This window comes from Physeter macrocephalus, chromosome 9, assembly GCF_002837175.3.
Source record: "Physeter macrocephalus isolate SW-GA chromosome 9, ASM283717v5, whole genome shotgun sequence".
Classification (NCBI taxonomy): domain Eukaryota; kingdom Metazoa; phylum Chordata; class Mammalia; order Artiodactyla; family Physeteridae; genus Physeter; species Physeter macrocephalus.
In genome coordinates this window covers 98287861-98303238 of record NC_041222.1, presented here as the reverse complement: position 1 = coordinate 98303238, position 15378 = coordinate 98287861, and the positions used below count along the sequence as shown (strand labels likewise).

At 41.0% G+C, this 15378-nt stretch overlaps 1 protein-coding gene across 1 annotated transcript in view; it reads left to right on the top strand.

Moving 5' to 3' along the window:
• Positions 1-15378, top strand: part of FBXO16 (F-box protein 16) — a 47068-nt gene that overhangs the window by 26608 nt on the left and 5082 nt on the right. Inside the window, exons 6-7 of the mRNA XM_007108017.2 lie at positions 4153-4385; positions 8800-8902. Of these exons, the coding sequence (XP_007108079.2) occupies positions 4153-4385; positions 8800-8902 (336 nt within the window). The remainder of the gene's footprint in view (positions 1-4152; positions 4386-8799; positions 8903-15378) is intronic.

Sequence of the window (15378 nt, the reverse complement as noted above, 5' to 3'; positions counted from 1 at the left end):
CTGCTGCGGCCTCTCCCGTTGGGCCTCTCCCGTTGCGGAGCACAGGCCCAGCGGCCATGGCTCACGGGCCCAGCAGCTCCGCGGCACGTGGGATCCTCCCAGACCGGGGCGCGAACCCGGTTCCCCTGCATCGGCAGGCGGACGCGCAACCCCTGCGCCACCAGGGAAGCCCTATGGGAAATTTTATGAGCTTTTTCTCTATGGCATGATCTAATATATACTTACAGAGTTATGCATTGTTTTGTACAGTAGATGAGTTCCTGAAAAATTATGTGTAAATTAAAAATTTTTAATGATTTTTACAACCACAGGGGTTTTCTGTAAAAAAGCTGCAGTGAATCCTTTTCAAATTGAAGAATCCATTTGAAATATGAATAGTCAGCTCCTGAGCTATTTAATGTGCTGATTTAGGTTTCGTTCTATTGTTTGCTCGAAGAAGAATCCATCTACATTTAATATATTAATAAACTATGCATAATTAATATTGTTATAATTGCAATGATAAAACTAGTCTTTCTGAGTTCAATAATTGGTTTTCTCCATGAGAATTTCTTTAAAAAAGAAAATTTTATTTATTTATTTTTATTTTTTTTGCGGTACGCGGGCCTCTCACTGTTGTGGCCTCTCCCGTTGCAGAGCACAGGCTCCGGATGCGCAGGCTCAGCGGCCATGGCTCACGGGCCCAGCCGCTCCGCGGCACGTGAAATCTTCCCGGAGCGGGGCACGAACCCATGTCTCCTGCGTCGGCAGGCGGACTCTCAACCACTGCGCCACCAGGGAAGCCCTAAAAAAGAAAATTTTAAACTGAACTGGTAGACAAGTTATTTTAAAAATTACAATAGCTATGACTTTTTTTTATCAAAAGACTTTTCTTTCTTTTTTAAAAATTTATTTATTGGGCTTCCCTGGTGGCGCAGTGGTTGAGAGTCCGCCTGCCGATGCGGGGGACGCGGGTTCGTGCCCCGGTCCGAGAGGATCCCACGTGCCGCGGAGCGGCTGGGCCCGTGAGCCATGGCCGCTGAGCCTGTGCCCCGCAGCGCGATAGGCCTCAACAGTGAGAGGCCCGCCTACCACAAATAAAAATAAAAAATAAAAAAAAATAAAATAAAAATATTTATTTTTATTTTTGGCTGTGTTGGTTCTTCGTTGCTGCACGCGGGCTTTCTCTAGTTGCTGCGAGCGGGGGCTACTCTTTGTTGCCATGCGCGGACTTCTTATTGCGGTGGCTTCTCTTGTTGTGGAGCACGGGCTTTAGGCATGCAGGCTCAGTAGTTGTGGCTCGCGGCGTCCGAGAGGATCCCACGTGCCGCGGAGCGGCTGGGCCCGTGAGCCATGGCCGCTGAGCCTGTGCCCCGCAGCGCGATAGGCCTCAACAGTGAGAGGCCCGCCTACCACAAATAAAAATAAAAAATAAAAAAAAATAAAATAAAAATATTTATTTTTATTTTTGGCTGTGTTGGTTCTTCGTTGCTGCACGCGGGCTTTCTCTAGTTGCTGCGAGCGGGGGCTACTCTTTGTTGCCGTGCACGGACTTCTCATTGCGGTGGCTTCTCTTGTTGTGGAGCACGGGCTTTAGGCATGCAGGCTCAGTAGTTGTGGCTCGCGGACTCTAGAGTGCAGGCTCAGTAGTTGTGGCACACAGACTTAGTTGCTCTGCGGCGTGTGGGATCTTCCTGGACCAGGGCTCAAACTCGTGTCCCCTGCCTTGGCAGGTGGATTCTTGACCACTGCGCCACCAGGGGAGTCCCCATCAGGCTTTTCTTGACTCTTGTTCTCAATTGTAGGCAGGAAATGGCATTCAATGGCTGAAGCATGGGCTGGTCTGAGACAGAGGAGAGAAAAGTGATTAACCAACTTGTAGAATGAAAAAAGGTTTTGAGTATTATATATAATACTGACTTTAATGCTTCGTCTTCAGCAATAACTCTTTCTCCACAAAATATTTATGCATAACTATATTTTAAAATAATGAATAGTTCTGATGCAAGAAAATTGCCACATCTTTGATAGTATTAAATTTCTGTAGGTAGTACTTTTTAATATACCAATTTTAATACCAATTCTACATAAACTCTTTCAGAAAACAGAGGAAGAGGGAACACTGCCCAACTCATAACCTTTATACCAAAACTAGATAAAGACTTTAAAACAAAACCAAACCACAGACCAATACCCCTCATGAACACAGACATAAAAATCCTTTAAAAAATTGGCAAATTAAATCCAGTAATATATAAAAAAAAGAATAATAAATGATGACCAAGTGGGATGTATCCAAGGAGAATAAATTTGGCATACTATTCAAAAATCAATCCATGTAATTCACAGAATAAAAGAGAAAAGATGTATGGTCATTTCAATATATGCAAACGAAAGCATTCAAAATTTTTTCAACATTCACGATTTTAAAATTCTCAAAAAGACTTTGGGTAAAGGGAACAAGATTTTTGTTTACTTAACAGAAAAGTCATCAGTTTTTCTTTATTACCTATTCTGTTAATGGGTCAGATATTGTGTACTTTTCAGAATTAATGATGCTTATTTATATATAGTTACTAGCATGCACGCCTAAATTTTCTCCCCTGAAATTGCTTTTTATTATCATGTATTATTTATTCCCAATGGTGTTAAACAAGACCTCTTCCAGCAAAAACAGACAGATTTCATTCAATATGAACTCAGAGAAATGAAATGAATGTCCATTTTATTTACTTTTATTTTATTTTTTTGTCTGCGCGTGTGGCTTGGGATTTTAGTTGCCTGACCAGGAATCGAACCCGAGCCCTAGGCAGTGAAAGTGCAGAGTCCTAACCACTGGACCACCAGGGAATTCCCTGAATGTCCATTTAAAATGAGATCTGCACAAAATATTGAATACTAAACCAGTAATGAGCTATCAGTTATATAAATGTAAAATGTCTTCTTACTCTATTAATTGCAATCACTCACTAAATGAGTAAATATTTGTTAACTACTGTTATGTGCTAGGTGCTAAGAGTACAATGGTCTTAACCCCGCTTTCTGGAAGCCTAGTCTAGTGGCCCAGGACACAGACAAGCAAATAATTACAACATTGAATACTAAGTGCTATCTGGTAATAGAAATATATACAAAGAACAGTTGAAACAAGGATAAGAAATTAACTGACTCTGCTTGGAGGGACTGGGGAATTTTTAAATTTTCACAAACAAGTCAAGCAAACCAATTTACTGAGCAAAGCTTCCCTAATCTCTTAAAGAACAAAAATTAAACCTTTAATGGCTTCTCAGCATACCACTACCACTTCCCTTAGGCTACAACCACATAAAAACCTTATGAATTTTATACACAAAAAATAGACTTTCAGACTTGCATTTTGGGCAGTTAAAGCAGAAGTATTCTTTGCAAGTGGCTGAAGTTTTGATAACTGATAAAATCTATGAAGTCTACCCCTACATAATCGAAATTGTCTCTGTGTTTTAGGTATACTTAGGGTTGGGGTACTTTTTTTTTAGAACAAAATTTGAAAATGTTTTAATACATTTTTCATAGTTTTAGGTTCTATTTCAACAGATTAACATCAAGGCACCATAAGATAGGGACAGTGTATGGGCTCAGGGGCCATACTGCATGGGTTCAAATCCAGACTCCCACACTTCTAGCTGTGTGGCCCTGGGGAGTCCCTTAACCTCTCTGTGCCTGTTTCCACCTCTGTAAAATGGCATTTTTTAGAATGTGTATATTTTTATGAATAAATTAACTGCAGTTGTGGAAAACTGTACAATGATATTGTGGGAGAGGGGGCAGTTCAGGACAGAGAGGTTCAGTGTGTGGACTTGAAGCAGGATAGTCCTGGATTCAAATTCTGACCCTGTGTCAATACTTATGTAGTAGTAGTGAGCAAATTAATTAGTTTATCCTATTTCAGTTTCCTCTTCTGTAAAATGGGAGTAGTTACAATTACCTTTTAGAGTTATTGTGAAGGTTAAATAAAGTAATGCAGGAACACTTCTGAGACAGTGCCTGGCACATAGCAAGTAGTCCTGGGTTGGTGGCTGCTATAATCATTATCACCATTATCATTGCCATCATAGTGATGATGGTGTTCTTTGTTTTACTTCTGTTATTATTATAGTATTTTGAGAACAGAAATAATTAATTTTCTTCTTCTAGACACCTCCAAAAGATGGGTTTGTGATCGCTGATGTTCAACCAGTTACAAGCAGTTCTCCAGAGGAAAAGCCATCTCCTTCATCAGCTTTCCGGTCCTCTTCTTCTTTAAGAAAGAAGAACCACCCAGGGGAGAAAGAACTCCCACCCTGGCGATCCTCTGACAAACATCCAACTGATATCATTCGCTTCAATTACCTGGACAACTGTGACCCCGTTGAGCAAAGCTGGCAAGGGTGAGAGTCATGCCCTTCTCCACTTCTTTTGCTTTCAGAAACAATCTACTGGCACTTCAGTCTATGAAAAGATGAAAACAGAACTTACTGTGAAATACAAATGCTTTTCACTACATAGAAGCAAAAAGTAATTGAAAAGTAAATGAACCATTATTGGTAAATTTGCCCAGTTCTTTAGGATTTGTTTGCATTTTGTAGCTGTAATGCTTTCCTTACAGCTTCTTTTAATATTTTAATACCTCAAATTCCAATCCAGTACCATAAGGTTCATTCTAGTCTTTTCCTTTTCCACATTTGTATCTCCCTTCTGTGACAGAGGGAGGGATATACAAATATGTACGTCTCCATATTCATATCTCCATTTATATACATATATAATTTTGATTATATATTATATGTACATATATAATTTTATATAAATTGTATTATATATAGTACATACACAGAGTATATATTTACTTAACAAATACTGAAAGTAATTTCAGAATTGCTAACTCATATCATTATCGAAACAAATCTACTAACTAGAATTCAATATTTGTTTCTGGTTCTTTTTGCCTTTAGCCTGGGTATATACTCACACTACTGTGTTCAAAAGTCATGTGGGTTCTTTTCTTTAAATATCCCCTTCCCCATGTGAGTATGTTATGTGATTCTAGAGTTAAAACTATGTAAAACTATACAAAAAGCGTACAGAAGGTGGACTCAGAGAATCACCCCCTCCATCTCCTCCACTGTACCGTACACTCATCTTTTCCACCCCACTCCCACTTACAAATCTTATGCGTGTCTGGTTTATCCTCCCAGTGTTGCTTTTTGCACAACATTACAAAATATGCCGTTTTTCAACTCTCTGATCGGCAAAAGCTTTAAGGTTTGACAATATATTCCGTTGGTGAGGCTGTGGGCAAGCAGCCACCCTCATACACTGCTGGTGGGAATGTACATTGGCACAAACCTTGTGGAGAAAAATTGTACAACATCCAGAAAAAAATATCTGTATTTATTTTGCCCCAGCAATCCCACTTCTAGGAATCAACCTTGAAAATACCAAAAGTACGTCAGCACAAGGATATTTATTGCAGTATTGTTTATGATTTTGAAATATTGGAAATAACTTAAGTGCCCATAAGTAGGAGAGTGTTTGTTGAATAAACTATGTATGGTCCATTCACACTATGGAGTATTAGGCAGCTGTAAAAATGAATGAGGAAGATCTCTATGAACGGGTAAGGAGTGATTTCCAGGCTACATAGTTAAGTGAGAAAAGCAAATTGCAAAAGAGTGTCTCTAGTATCCTACACATAATGTAGAAAGAAAAGAGAGTAAGAGAATATACATCTGTATGTATATATGTATCTGTTCATTTGTTAACACACACACACACACACGCACGCACACAGGATAAACAAGAAATTAAGGAAACAAAATTTGAAAATGTTTTAATACATTTTTCATAGTTTTAGGTTCTATTTCAACAGATTAACATCAAGGCAGCATAAGATAGGGACAGTGTACGAGCTCAGGGGCCATACTGCATGGGTTAACACCAAGGCAGCATAAGATAGGCACAGTCTACGAGCTCAGGGGCCATACTGCATGGGTTCAAATCCAGACTCCCACACTTCTAGCTGTGTGGCCCTGGGGAGTCCCTTAACCTCTCTGTGCCTGTTTCCACCTCTGTAAAATGGCAATAATAGTAATACCTAAGTCATAGGATCACTGTGAGGATTAATATATGTAGCATGCTTATAATAGTGCCTGACACATAGTAAGTAAGCATTTTTTTTAGTAGGATGGCTTCTAAAAGGATATTATTTGGCTAAAAAAGGAAAGGGTAATCCCAGAAGGCTTGCTGACTTAGGGACATTCAAATTACACTGGGGTCCTTTGGAGGTGAGATGAGAGTGGTATCCCTAATTAAGCAAGAATTGAGCTCTTTGAGAACACAGACTATGCCTTCTCATCTTTGTTACCACTGACTCTCATTGCGATACTCATTAAATGGTTGATTTCAAAGGAAGTGTAGCCTTTTGATTCATGAACTTCACATTCATCTAGTTGTATCAGAAAAAGTCTAAATAGTTTGCTGATAATTTCGAAAGTTCAAGGGGGGTGGCCGGGAGACAAGGTACAAAACAGAGTTTGAAAGAAATACTACTGTTTACATTTAAATGGGTGGAGGAGAAAGATACATATATACACATTCATATTTTTATATACATACAGTATCTCTGGAATAAACACAAGAAACTGATACTACCATTTGCCTTCAAGGAGAACGGTAAGTTGGAGACAAGGATGGATAGGAAAGTTTCACTGTATATCCTTTTGAATTCTTGAATTTGGAATCACTGTGAAAGTATTAACTGTGTATTGGTCAGTGTATCCCTGGAGATAGTGTCTAAGTTTGTATGTGGCCCTTAGTCTGGACTAGGTTGGTAAATTAGAGAGAGGAAAATTTAGTTACCTAGGCATATGAATGGTACATTAACCTGAGAAAAACCAATAGTCTCCTGAGTCTTCTGTGAGACTCAAATACTATTTGTGAAAGGCAATAATTACATTAAATGTACTTAACACTCCAATTAAAAGGCAGAGATTATCAGAATGGGTAAAAAAGGCAAGAACCAACTATATGCTTTTTCACAAGAGCTACACCTTAAATACTAAGGCACAGTTAGGCTTAAAAATAAAGTGATAGAAAAAGATGTACCATACAAAGAGGAAGCATCAGAAGGCTAGAATGACCATTAATATCAGTTAAAATAGACATCAAGACAAAGAGTGTTCCCAAACAAAAAGAGGGACATTTCATAATGATACCGGGATCTATAAACTAAACAGAAAGACATAACTGATGCAAATGCATATGTACGTGATTAAATTACAAAGCCTAAAAGTACAGAAAGCAAAAACTGAAAGATTTTAAAAGGTAAACATACAATTCCACAAACATTTTTTTTCAAGGGCATGTGCTACATTCACCAAAATAGACCAGATGCTTGAACTCTTCCAAGAGTCAGTGCCATAGGGGGAAAAATGAGGCGGGGGGAAATGTTCTAGACATAAGAGACATAACAAACCAATGCAGCTGGAATCTAGGCGGGATCTGGTTCAAAAAAGAAAGACTATAATGGGCACTCTTGGGATAATTGCAGAAAGTTAATATGGACCATATATTAAAATGACAGTAAAGAATTACTGCTCATTTTCTAAGGTATGATGGCACTAGTGTGGTTAGGTGGGCAAATGTCTTTATCTTAGGACATGAGTGAAGTATTTGGGGATGAAGTGTCTGCAGTTTACATTTTTATGGCCCAGGGGAGGGGAAAATATATACACACATACACAGAGATGAAGCAAAAATAGCAAAATGTTATCAGTTGTTGAATCTAGTTGGAGAGTATATGGGTAATCACTTTACTGTTCTTTCAACTATTCTGTATGTTTGAAATTTCTTAATTAAAAGCTGTGGAAATTTTTGAAAATTAAGTATCAGGAAATATTTGGGCAAAGCTGGTCTTTTTTTGTTTTGTTTTGTTTTTTGGCCGCGCAGCTTGAGGGATCTTAGTTCTCCAACCAGGGATTGAACCCGGGCCCCCTGCAATGGAGGTATGGAGTCTTAACCACTGGACCGCCAGGGAAGTCCCAATAAAACTTTTTATAATGAAAATTCAAATATATGCAAAAGTAAAGAGAATAGAACCTCTTATAACCACCATCCAGCATTAACAGTTTTCAACGCATGACCTGTCTGGTTTCATTCATTCCTCACCCACTCTGCTGTTCCCCCTGGTTACTTTGGAGACAAATCCAAATGTCCTATTATTTCATCCATACATATTTCAAGGCCTCTCCTTGAAAGATAGACTGTCTAAAAATCATAAGATGATACCATATCACTTCTAAGTCAATGAATGATGCCTTAATATAATCAATCAAGTATCAAGTCAGTTTTCAGGTTTCCTTGAATGTCTCATAAGGGTTTGATTTTTTTTTTTCGCGGTACGCGGGCCTCTCACTGTTGTGGACACTCCCGTTGCGGAGCACAGGCTCCGGACGCGCAGGCTCAGCGGCCATGGCTCACGGGCCCAGCCGCTCCGCGGCATGTGGGATCCTCCCAGACCGGGGCGCGAACCCGGCTCCCCTGCATCGGCAGGCGGACGCGCAACCACTGCGCCACCAGGGAAGCCCCTGCCTTCCTTTTTACAATTCACAGTCCTCCATTGTGTGGATGTGTCAGAGTTTACTGTACCCATTCTCTATTGATAGATATCTGGCTTGTTTCCAGTTGAGTGAAGACAATCTTTTAAACCACAGGTACAACAAAATCAAATGGACAAACTGCTATGCCAACCACCAAAGGTTTAACATGATATTTATAATTTTTCCAATGCTTTCCAATTTACAGAAGAAGGAAAAGACACGAAATGACCCCAGATTTCAACCGACAGTCACGTGATAAGAAAAATAAATCACAGGACAGATCTAAACTAAGAAAAGCACAGTCACTGGTAAGTATTTCTTACAAAAGATTCCCCAACATAATGTTAATGATAATTGCTGGATCTCTAATCCTGTTCGCAAGACTGAATTTGTTTTTTTTGTTTTAATTTTTTAATTTTTAAAAATTTTTATTTATTTATTTTATTTATTTATTTGGCTGTGTCGGGTGTAAGTTGCAGCATGCGGGGTCTTTGTTGCGGCCTGCAGGATCTTTCATTGCAGCGTGTGGGCTCAGAAGTTGCTGCGGCGCAGGCTTAGTTGCCTTGGGGCATGTGGGATCTTAGCTCCCCAACCAGGGATCGAACTTGTGTCCCAGGCATTGGAAGGAGGATTCTTAACCACTGGAGCACCAGGGAAGTCCCTGAATTTGTTTTTTTTTTAATCGGAATCATCAAGTGGTGGTTTAAATCCTAGTCTGACACTGACTGACTAGCTGTGTGACCTTGAAGATGCCCTTTATTTTATCTCTCTGAGCCTCTGTTTTCCCACCTGTTTAAAAAAAAAAAAGAGAGAAAAAAGCTTGGATGAACTGATATGTATGAATCTTCTTTGAAAACTGTACAGTATAAAGGGAGCATTATTGTCCTTGGTTCTTTCTTCTTCTGTGAGTCCTTTGGGGTGGGGGGAGGAGAGCCTATAGAAATTTCTCTGTAGAAATTACTTATCTGTAGAGTGAAGGTTCCACTAATCTAAGAAAAAGGCATGATTTCCATAGCTTTCCTGCCACGAATGGAACATGATTATAATAGTGCATTTCAAATAACTTCAGAAAAAATGAATTAAGAACTTTTCTTTCCCTAATTAAAAAATAGCTAATTGACTACCTAATAAAAGTCAGTGATTATGACTAGGGAGCATTATTATTTCATAGCAGACTTTCCCAAATTGTGGTTCCGTACCCCCAATAGATCCCTTTCAGCACATATGAGAATCTTTGGAGCAAAGTTGAAGGGAATAAGGGTGGAATAAACAGTTTCTATTAGTAGTAAAGATTTAGAAAAAGGCTGTGGATACACACTCAAGGAAAATTAATATAAAATGGGTGTCAATTGAGAGAGGAATAAGTGTGTACTCATGAATAAATCCCTTTTATAGTTCTCCTTTAAAGCTCAATTACTTTCTGTTTAAATGCATTTTCAAGTGTTATGTTCCAAAAAGAGAGATGAGCTTTTTAATACAGGGTAGTCTGTATTCTGAGGAGCCAGTTTTGTTGGACTGGATGAGGTTTATCACAGACATATGTACAGATGCCCAAGGGAATGGGGAAGCTTAAAATAGAGAAGTAAAATTGTCAGTGAAAACCATTAATTGAGAAAAATAACTATGAGGCTTATCACCTAAGCCATTCAGACATGCTTCTGCCTAGTTCCCTGGCCCCTCCTAGGCCAGAAGTAGAAGAGATATCTGGGGGAGAACAGGGAATTTGAAGGAAGATAAAAGTTGGTGATGTATGCTTACAAATTATCAGCACGATCTAAGCTTTCTCTGGCTTAATAAAAACAAAACAAAAATCAAAGGCTAAACAGAAACCTGCCCTCTGGGTTTTTGATGTTCACCATCTGGCACACACTAGCAGGGCTTGCTTAAGTGAAAATAGTCATTATAAATTAACACCTTCCAAAGTTGTGCTAATTAAAGCTGAAAGGGAAGCCAGGGCAAATTAAACAATAATGGAGAACCATTAAGCTATTAATAAGTGAAGTGTACAACTGTATCGATCTACTTGTATTGTTTCTGTAAATATGCTAATTAGAATCACTATTTCTGGGGACTTCCCTGCCGGTCCAGTAGTTAAGACTCCGCACTTCCTCTTCAGGGGTCGCGGGTTCGATCCCTGGTTGGGGAACTAAGACCCCACGTGCCTCATGGCAAGGCCAAAAAAAAGGAAAGAAACGTTAAAAAAAAAAAAAAGAGAATCCCTGTTTCTGCTTAGGAGTTCTGAGGAGCACAAAGCATAATTAAACCCTCCAAAAGTGAGCTAGGATTTTTGGCTCTGTAATGATGTCCACGACAAGCCTGCTGTTTGGACCACAGGCTGCAGGTGGCTAAGGCCCCCTCCCCTTGAGGTGCCAGTTTGCCCCACTACCCACAACATCCCTCAGAGGAAAAGAGCAACCTCCTAGATGAGGCAAGGTGATTGGGAACATGAAGAAATAGTGGCAGTGGGGCCTGAGAGGAGAGGAAATGAGTATTGAGGAAATTCAATTACGGGACATAAGAAAAGTAGTGAGTAAATAAAACTCCGACAAGTGCAGCTGTAGAGAGAGTGTGGTAGACACAGCCTGGGTGTGATTGCAGTGGAGAAAATCCCGTATTCATTAGATAGAAAATCCTTGCATCATTTAGACAGGTTTATCTAGGAAGATTCAGGGGGAACTCGAGAAACAGGTGACTAGGCAAACTTAGGGGAACAGGTTATAAAGCCAGGATGAGAAGGACAGATCACCAAAGCCCAGGAAGGACCTGAGGCCTGAACACTGGAGTATTCCTTGCCCCTCTAAGTGGCAAAGGGGTATGTGATACTTGGAGAAGTTAAAGCTTTGTGCAATGGAAGGGTTGGGGACTTCCCTGGTGGCGCAGTGGTTAAAAATCCGCCTGCCGATGCAGGGGACACAGGTTTGAGCCCTGGTCCTGGAAGATCCCACATGCCGCGGAGCAACTACGCCCTTGCCCCACAACTACTGAGCCTGCGCTCTAGAGCCCGCGAGCCACAACTACTGAAACCCGTGCGCCTAGAGCCCGTGCTCTGCAACAAGAGAAGCCCCCCACTAGCCACGACTAGAGAAAGCCTGTGTGCAGCAACGAAGACCCAACGCAGCCAAAAATAAATAAATAAATGTGTTTTTTTTGTTTTTTTTTAATGGAAGGGTTGGAAGGAAAAAGAAAAGCACGGATGTAAAGTACAAAGAATATTCCTTAGGCCATCTCTCCAGGGCGTGGCTATCAGGCCACTGAGACATTTTCACTTTTTGCCTGTCATTACTTAGAGCCTTCAAATATGAGAGTTCTCCCCCATATCAGAAACGTTCTCAAGGAAACAGTTTCGAATCCACGTATATTGCTGTGAGTTGGTGATGTTTTCTATTATCATTAGGTTTGAGTTCTCAAAGCCTGCCCCTCACAAGGGTACCTGATTTCCAAAAAAAAAAAAAAGAGAATCCCTGTTTCTGCTTAGGAGTTCTGAGGAGCACAAAGCATAATTAAACCCTCCAAAAGTGAGCTAGGATTTTTGGCTCTGTAATGATGTCCACGACAAGCCTGCTGTTTGGACCACAGGCTGCAGGTGGCTAAGGCCCCCTCCCCTTGAGGTGCCAGTTTGCCCCACTACCCACAACATCCCTCAGAGGAAAAGAGCAACCTCCTAGATGAGGCAAGGTGATTGGGAACATGAAGAAATAGTGGCAGTGGGGCCTGAGAGGAGAGGAAATGAGTATTGAGGAAATTCAATTACGGGACATAAGAAAAGTAGTGAGTAAATAAAACTCCGACAAGTGCAGCTGTAGAGAGAGTGTGGTAGACACAGCCTGGGTGTGATTGCAGTGGAGAAAATCCCGTATTCATTAGATAGAAAATCCTTGCATCATTTAGACAGGTTTATCTAGGAAGATTCAGGGGGAACTCGAGAAACAGGTGACTAGGCAAACTTAGGGGAACAGGTTATAAAGCCAGGATGAGAAGGACAGATCACCAAAGCCCAGGAAGGACCTGAGGCCTGAACACTGGAGTATTCCTTGCCCCTCTAAGTGGCAAAGGGGTATGTGATACTTGGAGAAGTTAAAGCTTTGTGCAATGGAAGGGTTGGGGACTTCCCTGGTGGCGCAGTGGTTAAAAATCCGCCTGCCGATGCAGGGGACACAGGTTTGAGCCCTGGTCCTGGAAGATCCCACATGCCGCGGAGCAACTACGCCCTTGCCCCACAACTACTGAGCCTGCGCTCTAGAGCCCGCGAGCCACAACTACTGAAACCCGTGCGCCTAGAGCCCGTGCTCTGCAACAAGAGAAGCCCCCCACTAGCCACGACTAGAGAAAGCCTGTGTGCAGCAACGAAGACCCAACGCAGCCAAAAATAAATAAATAAATGTGTTTTTTTTGTTTTTTTTTTAATGGAAGGGTTGGAAGGAAAAAGAAAAGCACGGATGTAAAGTACAAAGAATATTCCTTAGGCCATCTCTCCAGGGCGTGGCTATCAGGCCACTGAGACATTTTCACTTTTTGCCTGTCATTACTTAGAGCCTTCAAATATGAGAGTTCTCCCCCATATCAGAAACGTTCTCAAGGAAACAGTTTCGAATCCACGTATATTGCTGTGAGTTGGTGATGTTTTCTATTATCATTAGGTTTGAGTTCTCAAAGCCTGCCCCTCACAAGGGTACCTGATTTCCCTTTTAATTCTAGCACTGCCTCATCATAGCTGCTTCATTGAACCACCTTTTAGTGTGAATCACTGATAGAAGATGGGAATAAAGCCTAGATCCGATCACTAATGCTTTGTAATTTTGAAGGTGGTTTATTAAAATTATGTAAATGTCAGGAAATGCCCATTACCGTTAGTTATTATTAAAAAAATTCCATAGAGAACAAAGCAATGAAAAAATATAAACACCACAGGACAGCTGGGTACCATCTTAAACTTCAGAGATTTTCCCATCTTGTGTAAAGACGTGAAAAAAAATATTTTTTTAAATCTTAACAGCTGACCCCACGATTCCTCTTTGGGAAGGGGAAGGAGGGAGCTGTCTCCTTGGGGGAAAGCCGCTGAGTGGCGTGTAGGGAGGGCTGACACCTCGAGGACTTGGATGCTGCAGGCACCTGGGCTCCAGAGGAGGACAGCCTGCCGAGGCTGGAGATTAGAGGAAGACCTTGTTGCCTCTGCTCCTGCAAGGGGAGTAGAGGGGGAGCAGAGAGAGGGGAGGAGAGAGATAAGACCAGGAAAGAGAAGGCAGCCTGATGGAGAGAAGCTGAGACAGGGAAGGGGAGAGGGGCCAGGTTAGTGTTGGATAGTAACCCATCCATTCCCATCAAATTTTTTCCCTATTACTGGGATGTAAACCCCGCCTTCCATCTCTCTAGTAAATTCTACTCAATTTACACATGGAAGCAAGGTCTCAAAAGTCTAGAAACCGGGGACTTCCCTGGTGGTCTAGTGGTTAGGACTCCACACTTCCACTTCCGGGGGCACAGGTTCGATATCCCTGGTCGGGGAACTAGGATTCCGCATGCCATGTGGCACGGCCATAAGAAAAGGGGGGCGGGCAAGAATGGAAACAGGGAAAGAAGTTAGGAGAGTTGCTGGTAGCTCAGACCAGCATGTTAGCGGTGGTATTGGTGAGGATCATATTCTGCATTGTGGTAGGTTGGATGTGGCATGTGAAGAAAAGAGGAATAAAGGATGACTTCACTTTCTAATATTAGAAAGAAAAAAAAGAAGTCTAGAAACCTAGAAAGCCCTTCAGGACAATTCACAAAAACCAAGGGGGTGAGCTTCTGTCTTCCCAGGGCCTGGAATTGGGACCCCAGGGACCCCAGCTGATATCTTGTTTCTCGTCTGTTTTTGTTTTTCTTTTTTCTACCAAGTTAAGTATAAAAACAACTACCTTTTTGTCTCACACAACCTTTTCTTGGAGGTTAGAAGTCCTCACTTTCTAGGTTCTGATTTGGCCAAGAATTTCAAAAAGCTTGCTATTCACAGCATTCAGCTAAATACAAGTAACAAAAGCCTCTAATTGCCGGCTTACTGTTAATTGCTTTAGATAAGACCTTATCTTTTCCAGCGCTTTGCTAGCTCCAGCCTCTGCAGTTACCTTCTTGACCTCTTTCCAGGATAACTTGATTCTTAGTGTCTTGATAGTTTGGGGGGTTTTTTTAGGCATATTTTACAAAACATTTAATTCACCCATTTCAAGTGTGCAATTCAATAATTTTTAGTGAAATTAGCAAGTTGTGTATCCATCAACATAAATCAGTTTTAAAACATTTCATTTTAAAACCCCAATAAGATCCCTTATGCCCATTTACTCTTTTTTTTTAAAAACATATTTATTGGAGTATAATTGCTTTACAATGTTGTGTTAGTTTCTGCTGTATAACAAAGTGAATCAGCTACATGTATACATATATCCCCATATCCCCTCCCTCTTGCGTCTTCCTCCCACCCTCCCTATCCCACCCCTCTAGGTGGTCACAAAGCACCGAGCTGATCTCCCTGTGCTATGCAGCTGCTTCCCACTAGCTATCTACTTTACATTTGGTAGTGTATATATGTCAATGCTACTCTCTTACTTCGTCCCAGCTTACCCTTCCCCCTCCCCGTGTCCTCAAGTCCATTCTCTACGTCTGTGTCTTTACTCCTATTCCTGCCTCTAGGTTCATCAGAACCACTTTTTTTTTTTTAGATTCCATGTATATGTGTTAGCATACGGTATTTGTTTTTCTCTTTCTGACTTACTTCACTCTGTATGACAGACTCTAGGTCCATCCACCCCAC